This window comes from Watersipora subatra, chromosome 4, assembly GCF_963576615.1.
Source record: "Watersipora subatra chromosome 4, tzWatSuba1.1, whole genome shotgun sequence".
In the NCBI taxonomy this organism is placed as follows: domain Eukaryota; kingdom Metazoa; phylum Bryozoa; class Gymnolaemata; order Cheilostomatida; family Watersiporidae; genus Watersipora; species Watersipora subatra.
The window spans coordinates 54291276-54309015 of record NC_088711.1 but is presented as its reverse complement, the minus strand read 5'-3'; the positions used below and the strand labels follow the sequence as shown (position 1 = coordinate 54309015).

The 17740-nt window shown below is 36.2% G+C and overlaps 1 protein-coding gene across 1 annotated transcript in view; it reads left to right on the top strand.

Moving 5' to 3' along the window:
• Positions 1 to 13490, top strand: part of LOC137393318 (calcium homeostasis endoplasmic reticulum protein-like) — a 61768-nt gene extending 48278 nt beyond the window's left edge. The window contains exons 14-18 of the mRNA XM_068079815.1: positions 525 to 662; positions 1601 to 1699; positions 5714 to 5790; positions 8060 to 8263; positions 11490 to 13490. Coding sequence (XP_067935916.1) covers positions 525 to 662; positions 1601 to 1699; positions 5714 to 5790; positions 8060 to 8263; positions 11490 to 11515 — 544 coding nt within the window. The 3' untranslated portion in view covers positions 11516 to 13490. The remainder of the gene's footprint in view (positions 1 to 524; positions 663 to 1600; positions 1700 to 5713; positions 5791 to 8059; positions 8264 to 11489) is intronic.
• The last annotated feature ends 4250 nt before the right edge of the window (positions 13491 to 17740 follow it).

The following is a 17740-nucleotide window of genomic DNA, read 5'->3' as shown; positions in this document are numbered from 1 at the left end:
ATATTCGAGGCCATCGTATGTCTGTTACAAGTGAGAATATCTTTGTTCACATATTAATAATAGTTTGTGTGAAACATCACCTGTTGTCATCGTCATTCTTAAGCCAATATTGGAGGAATCTAGCTGGAGTTGGAAATAAATAATATGGAATTTATATTGTTAGAATCCAATATTTCAACTTTTTATGGATGCTTTGTTTTTCTGTCGATGTAGACCATTATACTCTTTTCAAAATTCCACATCAACTGTGCTTTGAAGCGTGTCGCCAACGCATTGTGTACGAAAAGGATGCATTTCGTCGATGTGTAGCTCCACATTTACCGCTTAAGCCTAAGAATGTTTAAGAGCGAACCGACTCCGCATGGTATTCACATCAACTTTGTTTTTGCCGTTGTAGCAACCAAGTCTTTGGTTTTGAGTCCATTTGTTTTCTAAGTCAATTAAGTACAACATGTTCCTAGTTTATGCATAGGCATGTTCCTAATTAGGATTAGGATAGAATTAACGCTTCTCTCTTATTTCAGGTCACGTTCTCGGTCACGCTCTGGGGAGAGAGATGACAGGGACCAGCGCCGATCACGCTCTCGATCCAGCAGTCACTCTCCTCGGCATCACTCTCCGAGGAGGTCACGGAGATCAAGGAGCAATTCTCCAGATGGAAGGTACATGTTGTAGAGTCCCTCTGACTTCCGGAAAACTGTTCTATCGTCATTGTGTCATAGGAATAGTACATGAGCCAATGTTTAGTTTTTAACCGCCGCTTTTAGCAAGAATGAAAATAAGATTGCTGCCAAATACTGTAGAACCTCTAATTGAACGCCACCTTAATTTGAACACCAGCTTCTATTTGAATGCCACCTCTATTTGACCGCCACTAATAATAGGGGAAGGGTTGAAAAATAGAGCGCATGGCATTCAAATAGAGCGCATGGCATTCAAATAGAAGTTTTACGGCAAGTGTAAAAGGCAAGCAATGTTAGTTTGGCATTTTTTTTATTCAATTTTTTCAATTCCTTCAACTTCCATGTGCTTTCTACACGAATGTCTATTCTCGCCATTTTTCATTTTATAGTTATGTACGTATAGCTACAATTGTTTTAGCATTGCAGATGTTTTGGTATGTTATAGATTTAGCAATGTTTAAGTTGCTGTCTAACTCTTAAAATTTGTTAAAAAATCCATAACCATAATTCTTTGAAATCTGCTTAACATAAAATATCACCTCCCGCTCAGCTTTTACATTTGCAAATTTTACCAAACAGGATCAGACAACTCCCTACATGGTTCATTTGCGCTTTTGTTATATTCGAAAGCTTATCCTCTTGCTGATATTGTTGCTTGCAAACCTTGTAGGTTTAGTATTTATTATCAAATTAAAGAAAAACCAGACATATTAACGCTGTATGTGCTGTTTGGGAAGTGTGACCTACATTTATAGAGTGCTTCTGGGCTTTGAGAAGGAACAGAATTCTAAATGCAGTCTGGTCTCTCCATAGATATATAATAGCTATTATTGGCCAATCTAGGTATATATATCTATGGGTCTCTCCCACATATTCAACTTCTAACCATTCATCTCATGTTTTTGCTGTTTTTTCAGACGAAGATCATTGTCAAGGTCACGATCAAGGTCGTATTCACCTCGCCGAGAAAGCCGTATTGATAGACGCTCTCCAACACCAGATGATATGCCAGTTATGTAAGTAGCCACTGTCGATGTCTGTATAAATGCTGGTTCAATGGTCGCAATGATATCCTTGTTGATACACTTTTGTGAAATTGAAAAATGAAAAATTTCATTTGATATCATATTGCCGGTCTTGAAGAGCAACCTTTTATTTTTTGCTACCCACACGGTCTTTTCTATGAACATTGTCAAAATTTTACATTAACAAAAGCTAATGCCTAATTCATTAAGAACACTTGCCTACACACTTTTGGTAATATCATCGCTTAACCTTTTGCTACCAAATTGATTTTTTTGCCTGGACAGAATTAAATATGCGGTAAAACCTAATAGTTGACATGGGCACATGTAAATCGTCATGACACGGTCTATGCTCTTCGATACCAAATTAGTCAGCATGAAAATCATCTACGACATGTATTAACAATATCAGCTGATGCCGTAAAAAAGCTACAAATGTGTTGCAGAGTTAGCAAAGCGTTAGCGAATAGAGCAAGAGTTAGCAAATAAAGTTGTTGCAAAGTAAAACTAAGCTCAAGGTGAGCCGTAAACATGTTTTTATTGGCTCATTGCAGGCCGATGATTGTTTCCTTTCATTTAAGTACAGGCATGATTGGCTAATTAATTAATTACTTACTAATCAGAAGCACCTTGTACAAAGCCTACTAAATCTCCACTTCTTGGCTCTTGGTCATACGCAAATGCTGCGCGAAGCCATACTAGCCACTCGTAGTACGCAATAGGTTATGTACACTATCGACAGTTTATCTATAATCACCGTTCGTTATTATCGACATCGTTTTCAGTTAATGTTCATTTGAAGGATAAAATATAAATTGAGTAACCTTCCCCTGAGGAGGTACAAAGGTCAAGTTTACGTCAAAGTATTTTATTTTATTGTTTAAATGTGCTGCATCAGAGGCAAAATCATTGCAAAACAATGATTATAGGATTGACGAATTTATTTCTAACCAGGTGGAAATGTTGCAATCATTCGGCATGGTTGTACATTAGCAGTAGTGCAGGTTCACGAGCAGTAGTGCAGGTACACTAGCAGTAGTGCAGGTTCACGAGCCGTAGTGCAGGTACACTAGCAGTAGTGCAGGTACACGAGCAGTAGTGCAGGTTCACGAGCAGTAGTGCAGGTACACTAGCGGTAGTGCAGGTATACTCGCAGTAGTGCAGGTTCACGAACAGTAGTGCAAGTACATGAGCAGTAGTGCAGGTACACGAGTAGTAGTGCAGAATAAATAACTAAATAGAAACCTAAACACGTGGTATATGCATCTGAAGGCTTTACTCTATTGCTAGTTGCTTTCACTGATTAGTTTATTCACGAATGCGGTAATGCGCGAATATTGTAGTCTGCGAATATGCGTGAAAAGACAATTTCCACGAAATTTAACTCAGCAAATAATTTCATCCTGTAGGTTATTTTGTACATATGTCTCGAATGTAAGAACTCTCTACAGTATGTACTGCACATAGTACACTGTAAAGTTACATTTTATTGCAGATCATAACCACTAAATACACACAACTTGCTGTAGATAACTATAGTTACTAAGATTAACATATTGTTTTGTAGTAATTTTTTAATATGCTCTGTATGTATATAAAATCTTGATGATTTTTACTAGGGTGTGTTTGCATTAGATAATTACTGTGGGTTTCTACAATCCTCTATAGGCTATAGCATTTTCGCCTTTTCATGCCAACACTGAAATTAAAATCATATGGTCGATTGTCCACTGTACATAGCTTGTGAGCAGTAGGCAGAAGCAGATCAAATATAGCCTATTCAGTATTTGGTTATTAAGGGTCAATAACTGGCGCCTTCTTGAGATGTATTGATTCCTAGATGAATGTGTCTATCAACGCTTGATAGCCATCTTGTCATGTCTGTATGCCCTTATGAGTCTGAACAAAGCTCTAACAGTATGAAAGAGTGCTGTGCATTTGTAATGGTCTGGTGATTAGGCAATAAAGGGAGTCATCCTTTATAAAAACCAATTCGCAATAACATATGCCATCTACATGCCATCGTCCCAAACTTGAAGGCTGGTTTACACTCTGTCCTCTGGGTTGTCCTCTTGCTATCATTTGTCGACTATGCACACCATAAACGGATGACATCGCCAAAACAACGCAGACATGTCGAGAAACAAAATTGTCAAACTTTCCCAATATTTCGCCCGCACTCATTACAGTCCATGCAATGTGTACCACTGCGGTGATGGTGATTGGCTACTGCGGATTGCTTGATCTGTATTTCCCTTCATGATAGTTGCTGCGGGAGTAGTATTATATTGTCTCAGGGACAGCATTGTGTAATGAGAACACTATGTCATGGTTTATCCGCTTTGATACGCCGTCGCTGTAATTCTGTTCGTTGTCTATTCGATGCAAAAGCAGATGGGTTTGAGATAGTGCGAACAATGTTATCACCAATGATCATACTGCGATACAGTGTGAACCAACCTTTAGTGGTTTCAATAGACCATGGCAGGTGTAGATATATTATGAAATACGCATAGTACATGAGTAAGGTTGGGCGATGAATTTTAAAAATCAATGTGAAAATACATGTATGTACACAATCGATCCATTTTATCGCAAACATATCTGCCAGCGTTGTGTTTTGTGCTTATTTTGTTAAGCCGCTCCTTTCACCAGCGCTGACGTGAAGGAATCCATTGTGTAAACGTTCCAGCCAAGATATGGTTTTCATAAAACTATGGCTATACTCACCAATATACTATAATAGTCGACCCATGGTGTAGGTATTGGCTGTAGCTAGGCATACAGTCGCTGCTGTATCACAGGTTCGGACACAAGTTGATTGATCAATGAGAGTTAGCCTCAGTTGAGCGATGGACACTACATACTTGCTGAGTCGTCCATTATCATTACTAGTACTATTATTGGTGGTCTAGTGTGCTGTGAGATACCATCAGGTGTAATAACAACGTACATAATATGTACATTTATTATGGAATTCTTTTGGTTGGTCGGTTGGTGCAATTGTTAGAGTGTCAGTTTAACATGTCCATTAATTACATTTATTGCTCAAAATGAACATGAAACTGAGAAGGCTCTGGTCTAAATTAGTGCATCACATGCTATTTGAGAGGCTTATTAGTTACTGAAATAGAACACAACTCTTGTAAACTTGGTTATATTCCGCACACTTACAAAGCGCACCAATAATATCGCTAGAGTTTTAACTAGATGAAGACAATGGAGTTCAAACTAATCCCATCAACAAAATATATATATCTAAGGAGGCAGATTTGCAGTGCCCAGCAGAACACGCTTGCCCCGCGTATCGGCATCATGTTCACACATACTGGCCTTGTGTATCGGTCAGTTAAAGGTGTATTTCCTCCTTGGGAGACAACTGTGAACCTGGAGTCTTAAAACTGGTAGAGTCCTGTGTATCAGCTCTCCCTCCAGCCTAGACTGGTGTGCCTGCAACATGAAAAAAACTGCATGCATAATATAAAAGATAAAATTACAAGTTTGATTCAATGTTGTTTAATGTTGTATTTATATTGACTAGATTATAGACTATTGTTTTTACTTGCTTCGTGATATTGTAAATATTATGAATCGACCTGTGTAACCCAATTGACTCATGCCACCTCTGAATGTTTGTGGATTGTAAAAACTATTAAATTTTTGACACCACATTACACTCATTTGTTAGACAATATGCCGATAGAGTCGTTAAAGTCCGCAGCGCGTTCCTTTCAGTATCCTTCCTGCAACTTATCGACTTCGCTCACTTCTCGACCGTGTTCACTCCTCAATCGCTCATATTTCTTGTAGTGGCAAGATTTCTCACAACACTTCATACAGCGTGTCTGGGGAACTCTGTAATTGACTCTGAGTAGAAGCATTCCACATCAAGAAAGCTTTTTACTTCCATCCCATATAATAGAATCTATCCTTTTGTATTTAATCTTTTAAATACAAAATGATAGATTAGTTTACTATCTTCCTTCACTATCCTTTAATTTGTAGCGGAATGTTCCCTCCACCAAATGTTGAAACACCTCTTGGACTGGAGAACAAGGGAGCCCAGTTGCTGAAGAAGATGGGTAAGTACTGACCACTCTCTCATCAGAAGCAAAAAAATCTCCAATAGTCTTCATCAGGGCTGTTGGAGACATTCATTGTCTGAAAAAATGTTTCAGTAATCTGTTGTTTTTAATTTATTATTAAACAAATATCAATGGCAGCACCTGTCAGCAAAATTACTTAGCTATACGTACACCATCTAAAAATCTGCTAAATTATGTCTCAATCGATATCTCTGCCAGCCAAATTGCGCTGTAAGTGATCACATCAGCCGATCATGCAAGCGCAGGAAACAATAATTTTAGGTTACCGAGGAAGTCAGGGGTTACATCTTTATTCAGTTGTTGTCCAGCTGCCGAGTGTTGAATTAGGGAATACAGTCATTCTAGTAAATGTCTACTTAGTTTGGAGTGACATTTGTCGTCAGGAATATGTTTGAATGTACACTCTCTCATCAACTTGCTTTTAATTGTAGACTGGTTTAGTTTATTGTTATCATATCAAGGTTGTACTCGGCATATTCATGTAGAGCGACTATATTTTGTCTGTTAAATAATTTACAAACCGTGTTTACATTGTTGAGACCGACCATCCTGACTGATATATTGTGGACTAGTTGTTAGTCTTCTGTCTGTGACCATTTCGAATCATACATTTTAAGGGTTTTGTACTATTTCATGAGGGTAATGGTAAGTGGTATATGCAGTTTATGTTCAAAGTTCAGGGGTGAGATTTATATGGTTTATAAGCACAACCTACATGTATACACGTATGTACCGTATATACCGTACACAACGCAACCTTACAACCTACCTGTATACGCCGCTTATACATGTATGTACACAAGTATAATTTTATATGCCTGTTACGAATTATTTTTACATTAGATAGATAAAAAATATCATCATTGTCATAAATTTTTTATCATAAAGTTTATATGTTCATGCTAAGTTTCATATTGTTGCAAATGTTTATAACGTTTATTAAAAGTCAAACTGTGAGCCCGGAGACAGCCTGATGTTATTCTTTTCATATATTGAGTCTTCATAAATTATTTTTATTCTTTTTTACCAGTTTATTTTAGAATATCTATAACTTTTAAGAACACACTGTGTGATCGTCGTTTGGCCTTTGAAATCGTTTGAAATGTTTAATTCGTCTGCAGCTGAGTCTAAACACAATGTGCAGTTGTTATGCTGCATTTAAAACAGTTTTTATTACATTTCATTATTTGTTATAGGTAACATAGGGGTATCTACCTTTGACCAATTATCCTGTTAAGATGCTACAACACATGGTTCAGATAAAGTCGTGTCTATCACTTGTTTACTGCAATATTGTAGGAAATAAAAAGCTGTGCTAATAAAATTAATGAAATAAAAAGATATACTGTTTACAGTCATTCGTATTTCATAGTGCAATTAGTTGTTATACAAGTGGTACAAGTTATACAAGTGGTACAAGTGATGCGAGTTATACAAGTTATAAAAGTGGTGCAAGTTATACAAGTGGTACAAGTTATACGAGTGGTACAAGTTATACGAGTGGTACAAGTTATACGAGTGGTACAAGTTATACGAGTGGTACAAGTTATACGAGTGGTACAAGTTATACGAGTGGTACAAGTTATACGAGTGGTACAAGTTATACGAGTGGTACAAGTTATACGAGTGGTACAAGTTATACGAGTGGTACAAGTTATACGAGTGGTACAAGTTATACGAGTGGTACAAGTTATACGAGTGGTACAAGTTATACGAGTGGTACAAGTTATACGAGTGGTACAAGTTATACGAGTGGTACAAGTTATACGAGTGGTACAAGTTATACGAGTGGTACAAGTTATACGAGTGGTACAAGTGATGCGAGTTATACAAGATGTACAAGTTATACAAGTGGTACAAGTTATACAAGTGGTACAAGTTATACAAATGATGCAAGTGGTACAAGTTGTCTACTGATTAAATTCTCTGGTTAATTATTTGTATGTCCCTTCTGAGAAAGTGCACTATGAGATGTGACAGAGTTAAGAAGTGTTTATGGTTAAGGGTAGAATAGGCACGGCTAAGGCTTTATATTATCTTGCAAAACAAGGAGTTGTTCCCCGCTAATCGTGAGACTCAGTTGTGATGAAATGTTTCTGTTTGTGTGAAGCAGATTTTCATCAAAGTTTTGTCTTTAATGAAAGCATTCGGATCACGTTCATTTACATTTCCGCAACGATCAAATCGTTAAACTGTTTATTCCTATGTATATGCAAATAGGTACAAGTAATTATCTTGATTCTAGGTTGGGGAGGCGCTGGACTGGGAGCCTCGGAGCAGGGAATTGTTGATCCTGTGAAGGCAGCGGATGTGAGAGCGGCGAGTGACATGTACAGGGGGATAGGTGTCGATGCCAATGATCCCTTTGAGAACTTCCGTAAGAATCGGGCTGGAGTCTTTATACAGAAGCTTAAAGACAGGGAGGAGCACTTACAGAAGACCAAGAAAGGTAATGAACCCTTTTGTCTCTCTGTCTTCACTTCTAAAGACATTTTTTGCAAAAGTTGTAGATGCGGAAGAATTCCTTTCCAAAAGCTAAGTTCTTAGCAGCAGCAGTTTTGCATCTTAGCAGCATCTAATTGTTTTTGTTAATATCACGTATTTAACCCTCAGTTGCTGAAGTATTAGACATGGCAATGGTTAGCAGTCAGTGTTGTTTTAGCTTATCTGTGATTGGTTAGATTGAGTGGTAGACGGATGTTACATAGAATATAATAGGCCCATAGCGGGGTGCAAAAATAAACTTGTTGTTTCCCCTTTGTTGGAAAACTAATATTCTTATTTACAACATTGTTATTCAATGTGAATTTTGTCGATAAATTAATATTATATAAATTATATATTAAATTAATCCTCATTTTGTCCTGATTTCAAATATGTAAACCAAACAGCTGTAAAATTATGTTTTGAATGATTATGTAGGCTAAATTCTAAACATTGAAATTTATTGTTTTCATGGTGGAAGATAACATTCTGTACAGATATGATCAGACCATATACAGTTTTATTTGTTTATTTTAGGGCTTACACGTAGCTCTTTGGGTTACAATATTATAAATTATGTACATGTACAGTATATAGCAATACAGTCAGACCCCAATTCATGATTGTTTTAACATATGATTGTTTTAACATATGATTGTTTTAACATATGATAGTTTCTAGAGTCAAGTAATTATTTGACTCTACGTTCGAAATTATTTCCATCTTACGATATTCAACTGAATTCTAACTTCCAAAGTGTTTTAAGGCATCACAGTATTTAATTAACGATAAAGAGACTAACAAGAATAAGAAAATGTAAACAGTATAAAAAGAGTGAAGTATATATCAGTCCAGTCAGTCAGCAGGTTATAATTTACCTGCTTTATGTTGGAGTAAGTTGCAGGGTGTGATTGTATCGCCATCTCTACCGCAACTCTAAACATTGCACAACCTTCATTTTTATGCACCGGTCTCTAATGTACTATTGCACTCAAACATTTTCTTATATGTTAATTTTTTATTGGTTTAGTCTTGGTCATGGATTTGTTTCAATGCTATAAATGGTCGGTTGAAGCATCTCCAGAATTTTATTTATAATGAACGGAGCCAGCAGCAATCGTTACAAGAATATGCTACAAGAATATCGGCTCCAATATTCATAAATTTGGATATACTACAGATTAACTTTGTATGTCAATGTTTGACTGTACACCAATCAGGTATTGTCACATTGAAGAAGTAGTCCCCCCTTACTAAACTTTTCGTCACATACCTTTCAAACAGCTTTGTATTCTAAAATTTAGAAATGAAATATTTGTTGCATGCTGGATTTGCTCTTTGAGCCTACCATTCACCAGGCAAATATCTAACTAATTAAGCTACGTGAGATTAATTAGTGGATTCAATGGGCGATATGAGTGATTATTTAGATTAAAGTAAGCATAGCATTACGTTACAGCACAACGTCACTAAAGCTTGCTCTCACGGCTCTTATTAGCAAGTTTAAATTACAGTGCAACCTCGGTTCCCGAACGATTCGGTTCTCGGCCAACTCGGTTTTCAACCAAAGATTTTGAGATTGGTTCATCTCGGATCTCAAAAATAAATTCGGTTATCGACCAAACCGGAGCATGCGCATTGGAATTGTCACAGTTCTGGAAACGCATGGAAACATTCGTTAACAGACAGAGAAACAATTTACTCTTCATAAATTTTTTACAAAAGGGGAGGAACTATCTGGGATAACGTCTCCTCCGCCGAAGAGATTTGCTAGGGAGATAACCTTTTCAATCAAGTTCCCAGGTGATTCACTCTCTTCTATTCATCCCCCAGGGCTAGTCTGAGATGTTATAAAATGCACCCTTTCCACTGACTTACACATTAATAAAAAACTACCCCCTGTCACTTCATCACCACAGGCTAATTGCCCTTTTTTGCTCATGAATACTCCTTTCCACTGTGTGGAAAGGGGTAACACGCCAAAAACATACCGCTTTTCTTCGTCGAGCCCTTGGGATGAATAGAAGAGAGCGAACCCCCTGGGGTCGAGTTACCCTAAATTGTTTGGAGAAGAATTCTCCTTTAGAGATGCGAAATAAACTCGCCGTTGCTGTTTATATGTTCTTTTTTCTTTTTGTTTCTTCTTTTTCCTACGATTTTTATGTAACTGATCTGTTGCGTTTTTTTGCTGTTTCATTATCAATTTCTGCAATTTTTGGCATTGTATCTTAACCTTTAATGTTTTTGATGTTTTAAGAGCAAAACATACGAAATGTTTACTTTTGTTTTCTTTTTCCATCATCATAAATAAAAACTTAAACATAAACATAAACTATAAACATAAAATAAAACTTTTCATCAAAATTAAACACGATCTATATCTACCCGTTTTTATTCATAGTATGCAGTATACTGTACAGTTTATGGTGTAAAATGTTGAAAAAAATACTTTACCAAAGTTATTTTTCTGCCTTGGAACGAATTAAAATTTACATACATTTATTCTAATGAGAAAAATTGTTTCGGATCTCGAACAACTCGGTTTTCGAAATACCTTCTGGAACGGGTTGTGTTCGAGAACCGAGGTTCCACTGTACTAGCTTGCTCAAATTAGTCATTGGCAATGTGCCAGGCTAATGGCAAGTTGCAGGTAACGACATTACCTTTTACTGTTTTTAAGCTGATTTTTACTAACTGTGCAATGCCGGGCATTCCGCTAGTATCCTATATATTATTATATGCGATTGACTATTGGTTAGTTAGTGATTATCGCTAAGCCGCAACCTATATCTAGTCTATGGTATTCTTACAAACATGTACAGCTATTCATTCATTTATGCATCTATTGCAGTGAGTAACACTATAGGACAGACTTATTATTTGTACATGTATATGATCATGTGTTAGGAGTTTTCAAAAGACTACTTCTATCATAGCCCAAGGTCTTTTGTTGGTGTGGTTGCATTTGTTATATAAAGGTGAATGTCTTTTAATAATAAAAGAAAGTAAGTCAACCCCATAACATTAGGATTTATGGGTTTTTGTTTAAAAAATTTCCCTTCTAACATTTTATCACACCTACGCCAATTTTTCAGTATTTTAATGTTTTTACATAATGTAATGACAATGAAAAAAGGTTAGTTCAGAAAGGATCTGCAAGTGAATGCACCTGATGCAGACTTCTGTTGTAGATTCGGATTCTTCCAAGAACTCATGACACCTGTCAGTCAACGTGCGGGCCTAAACATGTACAGTATCTGACACCTGTCAGTCAACGTGCAGGTCTAAACATGTACAGTATCTGACACCTTTCAGTCAACGTGTGGGCCTAAACATGTACAGTATCTGACGCCTGTCAGTTGACGTGCGGGCCTAAACGTGTACAGTATCTGACACCTGTTAGTCAACGTGCGGGCCTAACCATGTACAGTATCTGACACCTGTCAGTCAACGTGTGGGCCTAAACATGTACAGTATCTGACACCTTCTAAAACCGCTGGACCTAACATAGTGTACAGTCATACCCAACATTAATTTCTGTTGTATCTTATGTATTTGCCTAAGATATTATAAGACATTCCTTGTCTGTTGCTCTATTTTCTGGTAATTTTTGTTGCCTCTGTGTTGGTTTCACGGGTTGACATGGCTGATTGCATCTTTGCCATTATTTTCAGGCAATGTTATTTGATGTTCAGAGTTGATTAAAAAATATTTGAAAATAACTATAATTATGTACAACTAGTTGTTGCTCTGCAGGCGACACTCGAAAAGTATTGCTATAAAAATCCCGCCAATAGCTTGGCATTTGTATAAGCATAGCTTAGCTTGTCATCATTATTGTACAGACCTTCAGGAGTTGTTTCTTTCATTTTTAGAAATACTCAACACAGGCTATTCGGCCATTTTATTATTAGTTTAAGTAGGCTGGTTTGTTCGACGAGTCAATTACAAAACTCAATGCAAAGTTACATAGAATGGGGTCAGGCTTTCCTCTGGTTCGTGGCAACCATATTCCTAAGCGCAGTTTGTGGTATGTTTCTGAATGAAGTTTATGGTTTGGTAATGTTTATATTACTCGTGCGTGTATCTTATTCAAGCGTGGCATTTCATGTGTTAGTTTATTATAGCTATAAAGTTCAGAAATGTCTATTTAAACTTTTAAAGCCTCATCAATCTTATAATAGTAAGTTCAAGTTAAGTATCACGTTCTTTTCATTCTGCTACTTGACTGCACCTTTTATAGTAAGTAATTTAATATCGAAGTATGTATGTATGTACTAAGTCTGTCTTGTTTGACGTGTCAAGGAAATATTAATGCTAAATACAACTGTTTTATAGCGATTACTTTTGTAATAAGATGGAAATGTAGAACTAAAATTTTCTTGGATTGATTGAAAGTCCTACAGCAAAGGTTACAAAGTCTTTGTGTAATGTTTTCAAATTATTCTCCCACAAGATGCATAAAAATAAGTTTATCATCACTCTTTATTCGTAATCTGAATATTTATTAAATTCGGATATGAGGTTATTCCAACTACTTAATCTTAGCATTAAGTATTTGTTAATCTAGTCTTCATTTATAGTAAAATATTTTAAAAGAAAAAATTTGGTGATTCAAGGTCATTACAACTGCCCATCCTTCATAATTTATCAACTTTGCTCGCAGTCCAAGCTTTTTGGTTGCCTTGGCGGAGGGTGGGGAACAGATAGTTAAAGTGTTTTTAAATATTCTCAGTTAGGAAACTTCTAAAATTCATCCATCTTGGTATTAATCCAACTTAATAGCCGTTTTTTCACCTTCTGCTCTCTTAGCTCATACATTGAGCTTTGCGAATTTCTCCTTTCAGAAACTTGCCTACGTGGCATTTGTTCCATTTTCAAAAAGTTTGATCAAAGTGTCAATATTTGTCTGATGGTCTATGAGACATGAAAAGGTCAATTTTTTTAACCCATATTAACTGAACTCAATTTTAATCCAATCCGAAATTTCTTTCTGTCCATGGATGAACTCCAAAGTAATAACTTTGGCAGCCATGTTAGGTTCACGTCAAAGGTCATTGGCATTAACGGTACATTCAAGATTATGACTCATAGATTCATTGTTTTATTTTTTAACGTTTATCAAAACATTTTATCATGGGAGATAACGTTTCGCATATCTGCAAACTGTTCAAAGTATTTATTGCTTCACATCCGTATGAATATATGTATCTTTTGGCACTTTCTCGACTGACTTCCATGAGCTATATTTTCATGATAGAACCAATATTTTAAATGTTATTGCAAAATTTTATCGATTCCATTTCTATCTATATTTGCTGGTGCAATGTCAGTTCACGGCTAGGGGTCTGATGATTGTTTAAAAACATGAACAGTGGCTCACATATTTACTGATTAACTGCATGGACAAGAAGCTAATTAGGGAAGTCTCAGCTGCATACAGGTATGAAGGCAGGTGGTGTTTTGACTTCTCAAGCATTTCACAGCACTTCCTGCGTGCAATAGAATGTAACCATTTTATTGCAGTGGCAATAAAACAGGCTGAATTAACAGAATAATAATTAGAAATTCCCCTGTCATACAGCCCGCGACCAAAGTGATATTCCCCTGTCATACAGCCCACGACCAAAGTGATATTCCGCTGTCATACAGCCCACGACCAAAGTGATAATCGAAAAAGAAAAGGTACTGATGGTTGAGAAATGCAATATTAGCACTCAAATGGCACTGCAGTGCAATAGGAGAACTGCAATGGTAGCTGTAATGTTCTGGGTGTTATTATGTACAACAAACTGTAATAATGAAAGAAAAAGATTAGATGTTTATATCTCTTCTCTGCAATAAGAGAAATGCAATATTAGAAGTAAAATGACAAGCTGCTGTAATATATACAGGCTGGGGGACTGTATATCATTGGAAATAGTAACCAATATCAAGACGTTGTAATAAAAGTGTCAAAAATGTCAGAGTTCTGTAGAATCGGCAAAAAAACGATTAGTTTTCAGTACATCTACGTTTATTACAGAAACTTTCGGCAATTGGACAATGCCATAGATTGGTGAAATGTGCACGCTTTTTTCGTGAAATGCACACGACTTTATGGTTCTACTTTCTGTCGCACGGCTTTGTCGGCGTTTTTTTGGCCAGTCTTAATTTTGATTAAAAAGGCTTGTCAAGTTTTTATTGCGATTTTAGGTCAAATTTATCTGTCTATTTATGTATAATCCTTAGTTATAGAATATTGCGTCAACTTTTCAGAGACTTGGTAACATATTTAAATATGTTTATATGTGTTTTGTATCATTATTACCCTTAAACGACTACACAAAAATCTTTAAATTTTTTGATCAGATTTTGGTACAAGGGTTTGATAACGAATGTTGACAGATAATTTTTCAGGAGTTGTGTGCCCATATGCGTTTATCATAAAACCTCCAAACAATCGCTTCGCTCGTGTTTGGCCGTGGGATTATAGATAATTCACAAATAGTTATAGCTACTAGTTGTTATAGTTCTAGTATCATAATTACTATAACTATTGTAATACTCATGTTGGTACAATATGACATACACTAGTATTATAGTCGCTATATAATAGTACTCATCTTGATACAACATGACATATACTAGTTTCAAATACATTAGTGATACAGATTCAAATATCAGATAACTATTTCCGTAGTAAATTTTGTTTGTATGACGATTTGTTATAATTATAGTCAACCAACATACCTGCCAACTCTCACGCAATTGCCCCATGCCTCACGCATGTGTCACGCAATTGCCCCTTTTACCCAAGCAAACCTGTTTTTTGCCCCATCTTCAAGTAGTAATCATATACTTACTACTAATAAACAACTATGTATAAACATATTTGTGGCTTTCTCATCTATCAATAACCTCCATGACATGTGGTTTCCGCATGGAGTTATATTATCTTTCACTGTGGTGTTTTTATATGCTATGAAAATTTACCCCACTTATCAAATCCTCACATTTTCATTGCCCCCAAAATAGACTCTCACTCCTTTCCCCACTCCAGGGTTGGCAGGTCTGTCAACCAACCTCTGTTCAAGATCCTTGGACCAAGAATGGTTTTCTGCCCATAGCTATAGCTTTTTTTATTCTACGAGTAGTTAGTCAGCTGAATATCAATAGCGACAATAATTCATGTGTATTATCGATCTACTTTACTCCTTAGGCAATATTGCGGGACATAAGCCCAAGCACCTGACGATCAATGATGTGACAAATGATAATATACTCTTATATTAATATTTCTATAAGGAAGTCACTGCTGACCAAAACAAGTTGCTTTTATGGTGAGATCTGCAAAAGTAGATTGCCGCTATCACACCGCTAACATCTGTGTGTTTGGCAACTCATTTATCTTATGAAATGATCAGTAGCGTTTTCACAGAGCTCTCAGTATAAACGCAGAGGGTAGCTACTATTTTGTGTCATTTGTGCCAGCTCATCATCTACTAGTTCCATGTTCATTTTCTTTTGTGAGAGTTTTATTCTATTTATCTGAATAAATCTATGTGATGTCACGATACTATGGTTTCATTATTTTAAATAATATTTTAAGATGGTTATATTTAGAAATCATCTTAGGCACTTCTAGATTTATTTGCACATTCACAAAACAAAGTAAAGATTGTCCTGGGTTGTACTGGGTTACATCCTGAAGACCCTGTCGTTGAGCAGTTCCATCATCAAACAAATCCTTCCTTTGGCCATCTTGTCCTTAAATATTTTGTTTGTTAGGCTACTGTACGCCGTACGTATAAGCGCATTACACTCTATTTCTCCTACCCTTCCTACTTTTTGTTGACTTTTAATAACATTTTCAATTTTGTGTACTTTTAATTATGTAGTATTTTTCAGCATTTTCAATTTTCTCCAGCATGTGTACGGGTATATAAATAAATGTTAGGCTACTGTCAAGTACATTGCAGTAGATGTTACTTCTACCTATTCTCTATGTTTACTTTCCTGAAATTTCTCTTTTTATTTGGCATTTGTATGTACCGTATGTATGTCTTTATAATACTTGAACTATGGCAGATATTATTAGCCTCTCACTCACCAATGTAGGTGCACAAAATCTATCTCGTGGCTAGAGTATATGCGTAACATCTATACATGTACCTACATGCATGGTTACTTTTATAGCTTTAAGAAATATTTAGCTTGTTTATGCACCATGTTTCAAGTTGTCTTTTGAACATGCTGCCATAACTCCAAGTCATCACCAAGCGAGCCCATTGTGCAGGGATCTAACAACATGCTAAAATAAACATGGCACTTTTTACTTGATAGCAATTATGTTCAGTCTGCAAATCGGCATAAGTCAATTGTTTTGCTCACATAAAATTTGAATGGTACAGGTCTACATTTGCATAGCTAAGTTTACTAATCATTAGTTAGCTAATCATTACTTCTAGTACGCTAGCAGTCCAGTGAGAGATCTCATGCATAACCATTATGCGCATAATTGTTCTACATCATTATAAGGTGGCGTTGTGGTACAGTTGATTGTGAGTTCCAGTGCAATTCTTTTACGGGGCAATCTTTTTCGTAACACTCCTAGGGTGACGTTGGACGGACAGACACGACACATATTATAGTAAAGATTGTAATAAGGATAGCTCTGCAGCGATCTTAGTTGGTTGAATGGCATATATGGTAGTGTGTAAGGACGTTATGTTGAAAGTTGTGAGTTTGAACCTGGTATGATGCAATTTATTTTCATGTCTAGCCATGGCTTCAAACGGACAGACATGGCTCTTTGAACCAGAGCGGACGGTTTTGCGTAGGGTGTGTCAGAATCCCCAAAGGCCGGTTTTCCGGCATTCACATGGCTTTGTTTACAAAATCTGTTTCTAATTAACAGCGAAAACCAATCAAAGAAATTCTTGCACAGGATGATAGATTGGAATTTTCACTTCCATTTGTAACAGTTTTCAAATATCCCACTTACCCACTTCCTTCGTTTTAATAACAAATTTTAGTAGAACGATATCTCGAAAAAATCGGTACGACTCATTTGCTGGTAGGTCATAAATGATTGTGATGCAAATAAAGAATTTTATGATCATTATAATTTTCCAGTATATTTTAAGTAATGAAATGATGATAATCAAGTGCACAATAGATACAAACTTTTACTTTTAGCCCGAATAATGGTGACGTACTATTTTTTCTGTTTGATGACATTACTGTGGGTTACCCGACTTTTATACTAGTGTTTTATGAAATATCATGGTATTATGGACACATTTATATCTATCTATATAAACGTTTAAAAACTTCAGATCATCGGACAAATTCACCAGGGTTACTGGCACACATTGACAAAAACAGCCAGGGTTCAAATAATGGAAAACTTTAACAAATAGGGTGGATAGCTTTGTACAAAAACTGGAACATGGACATA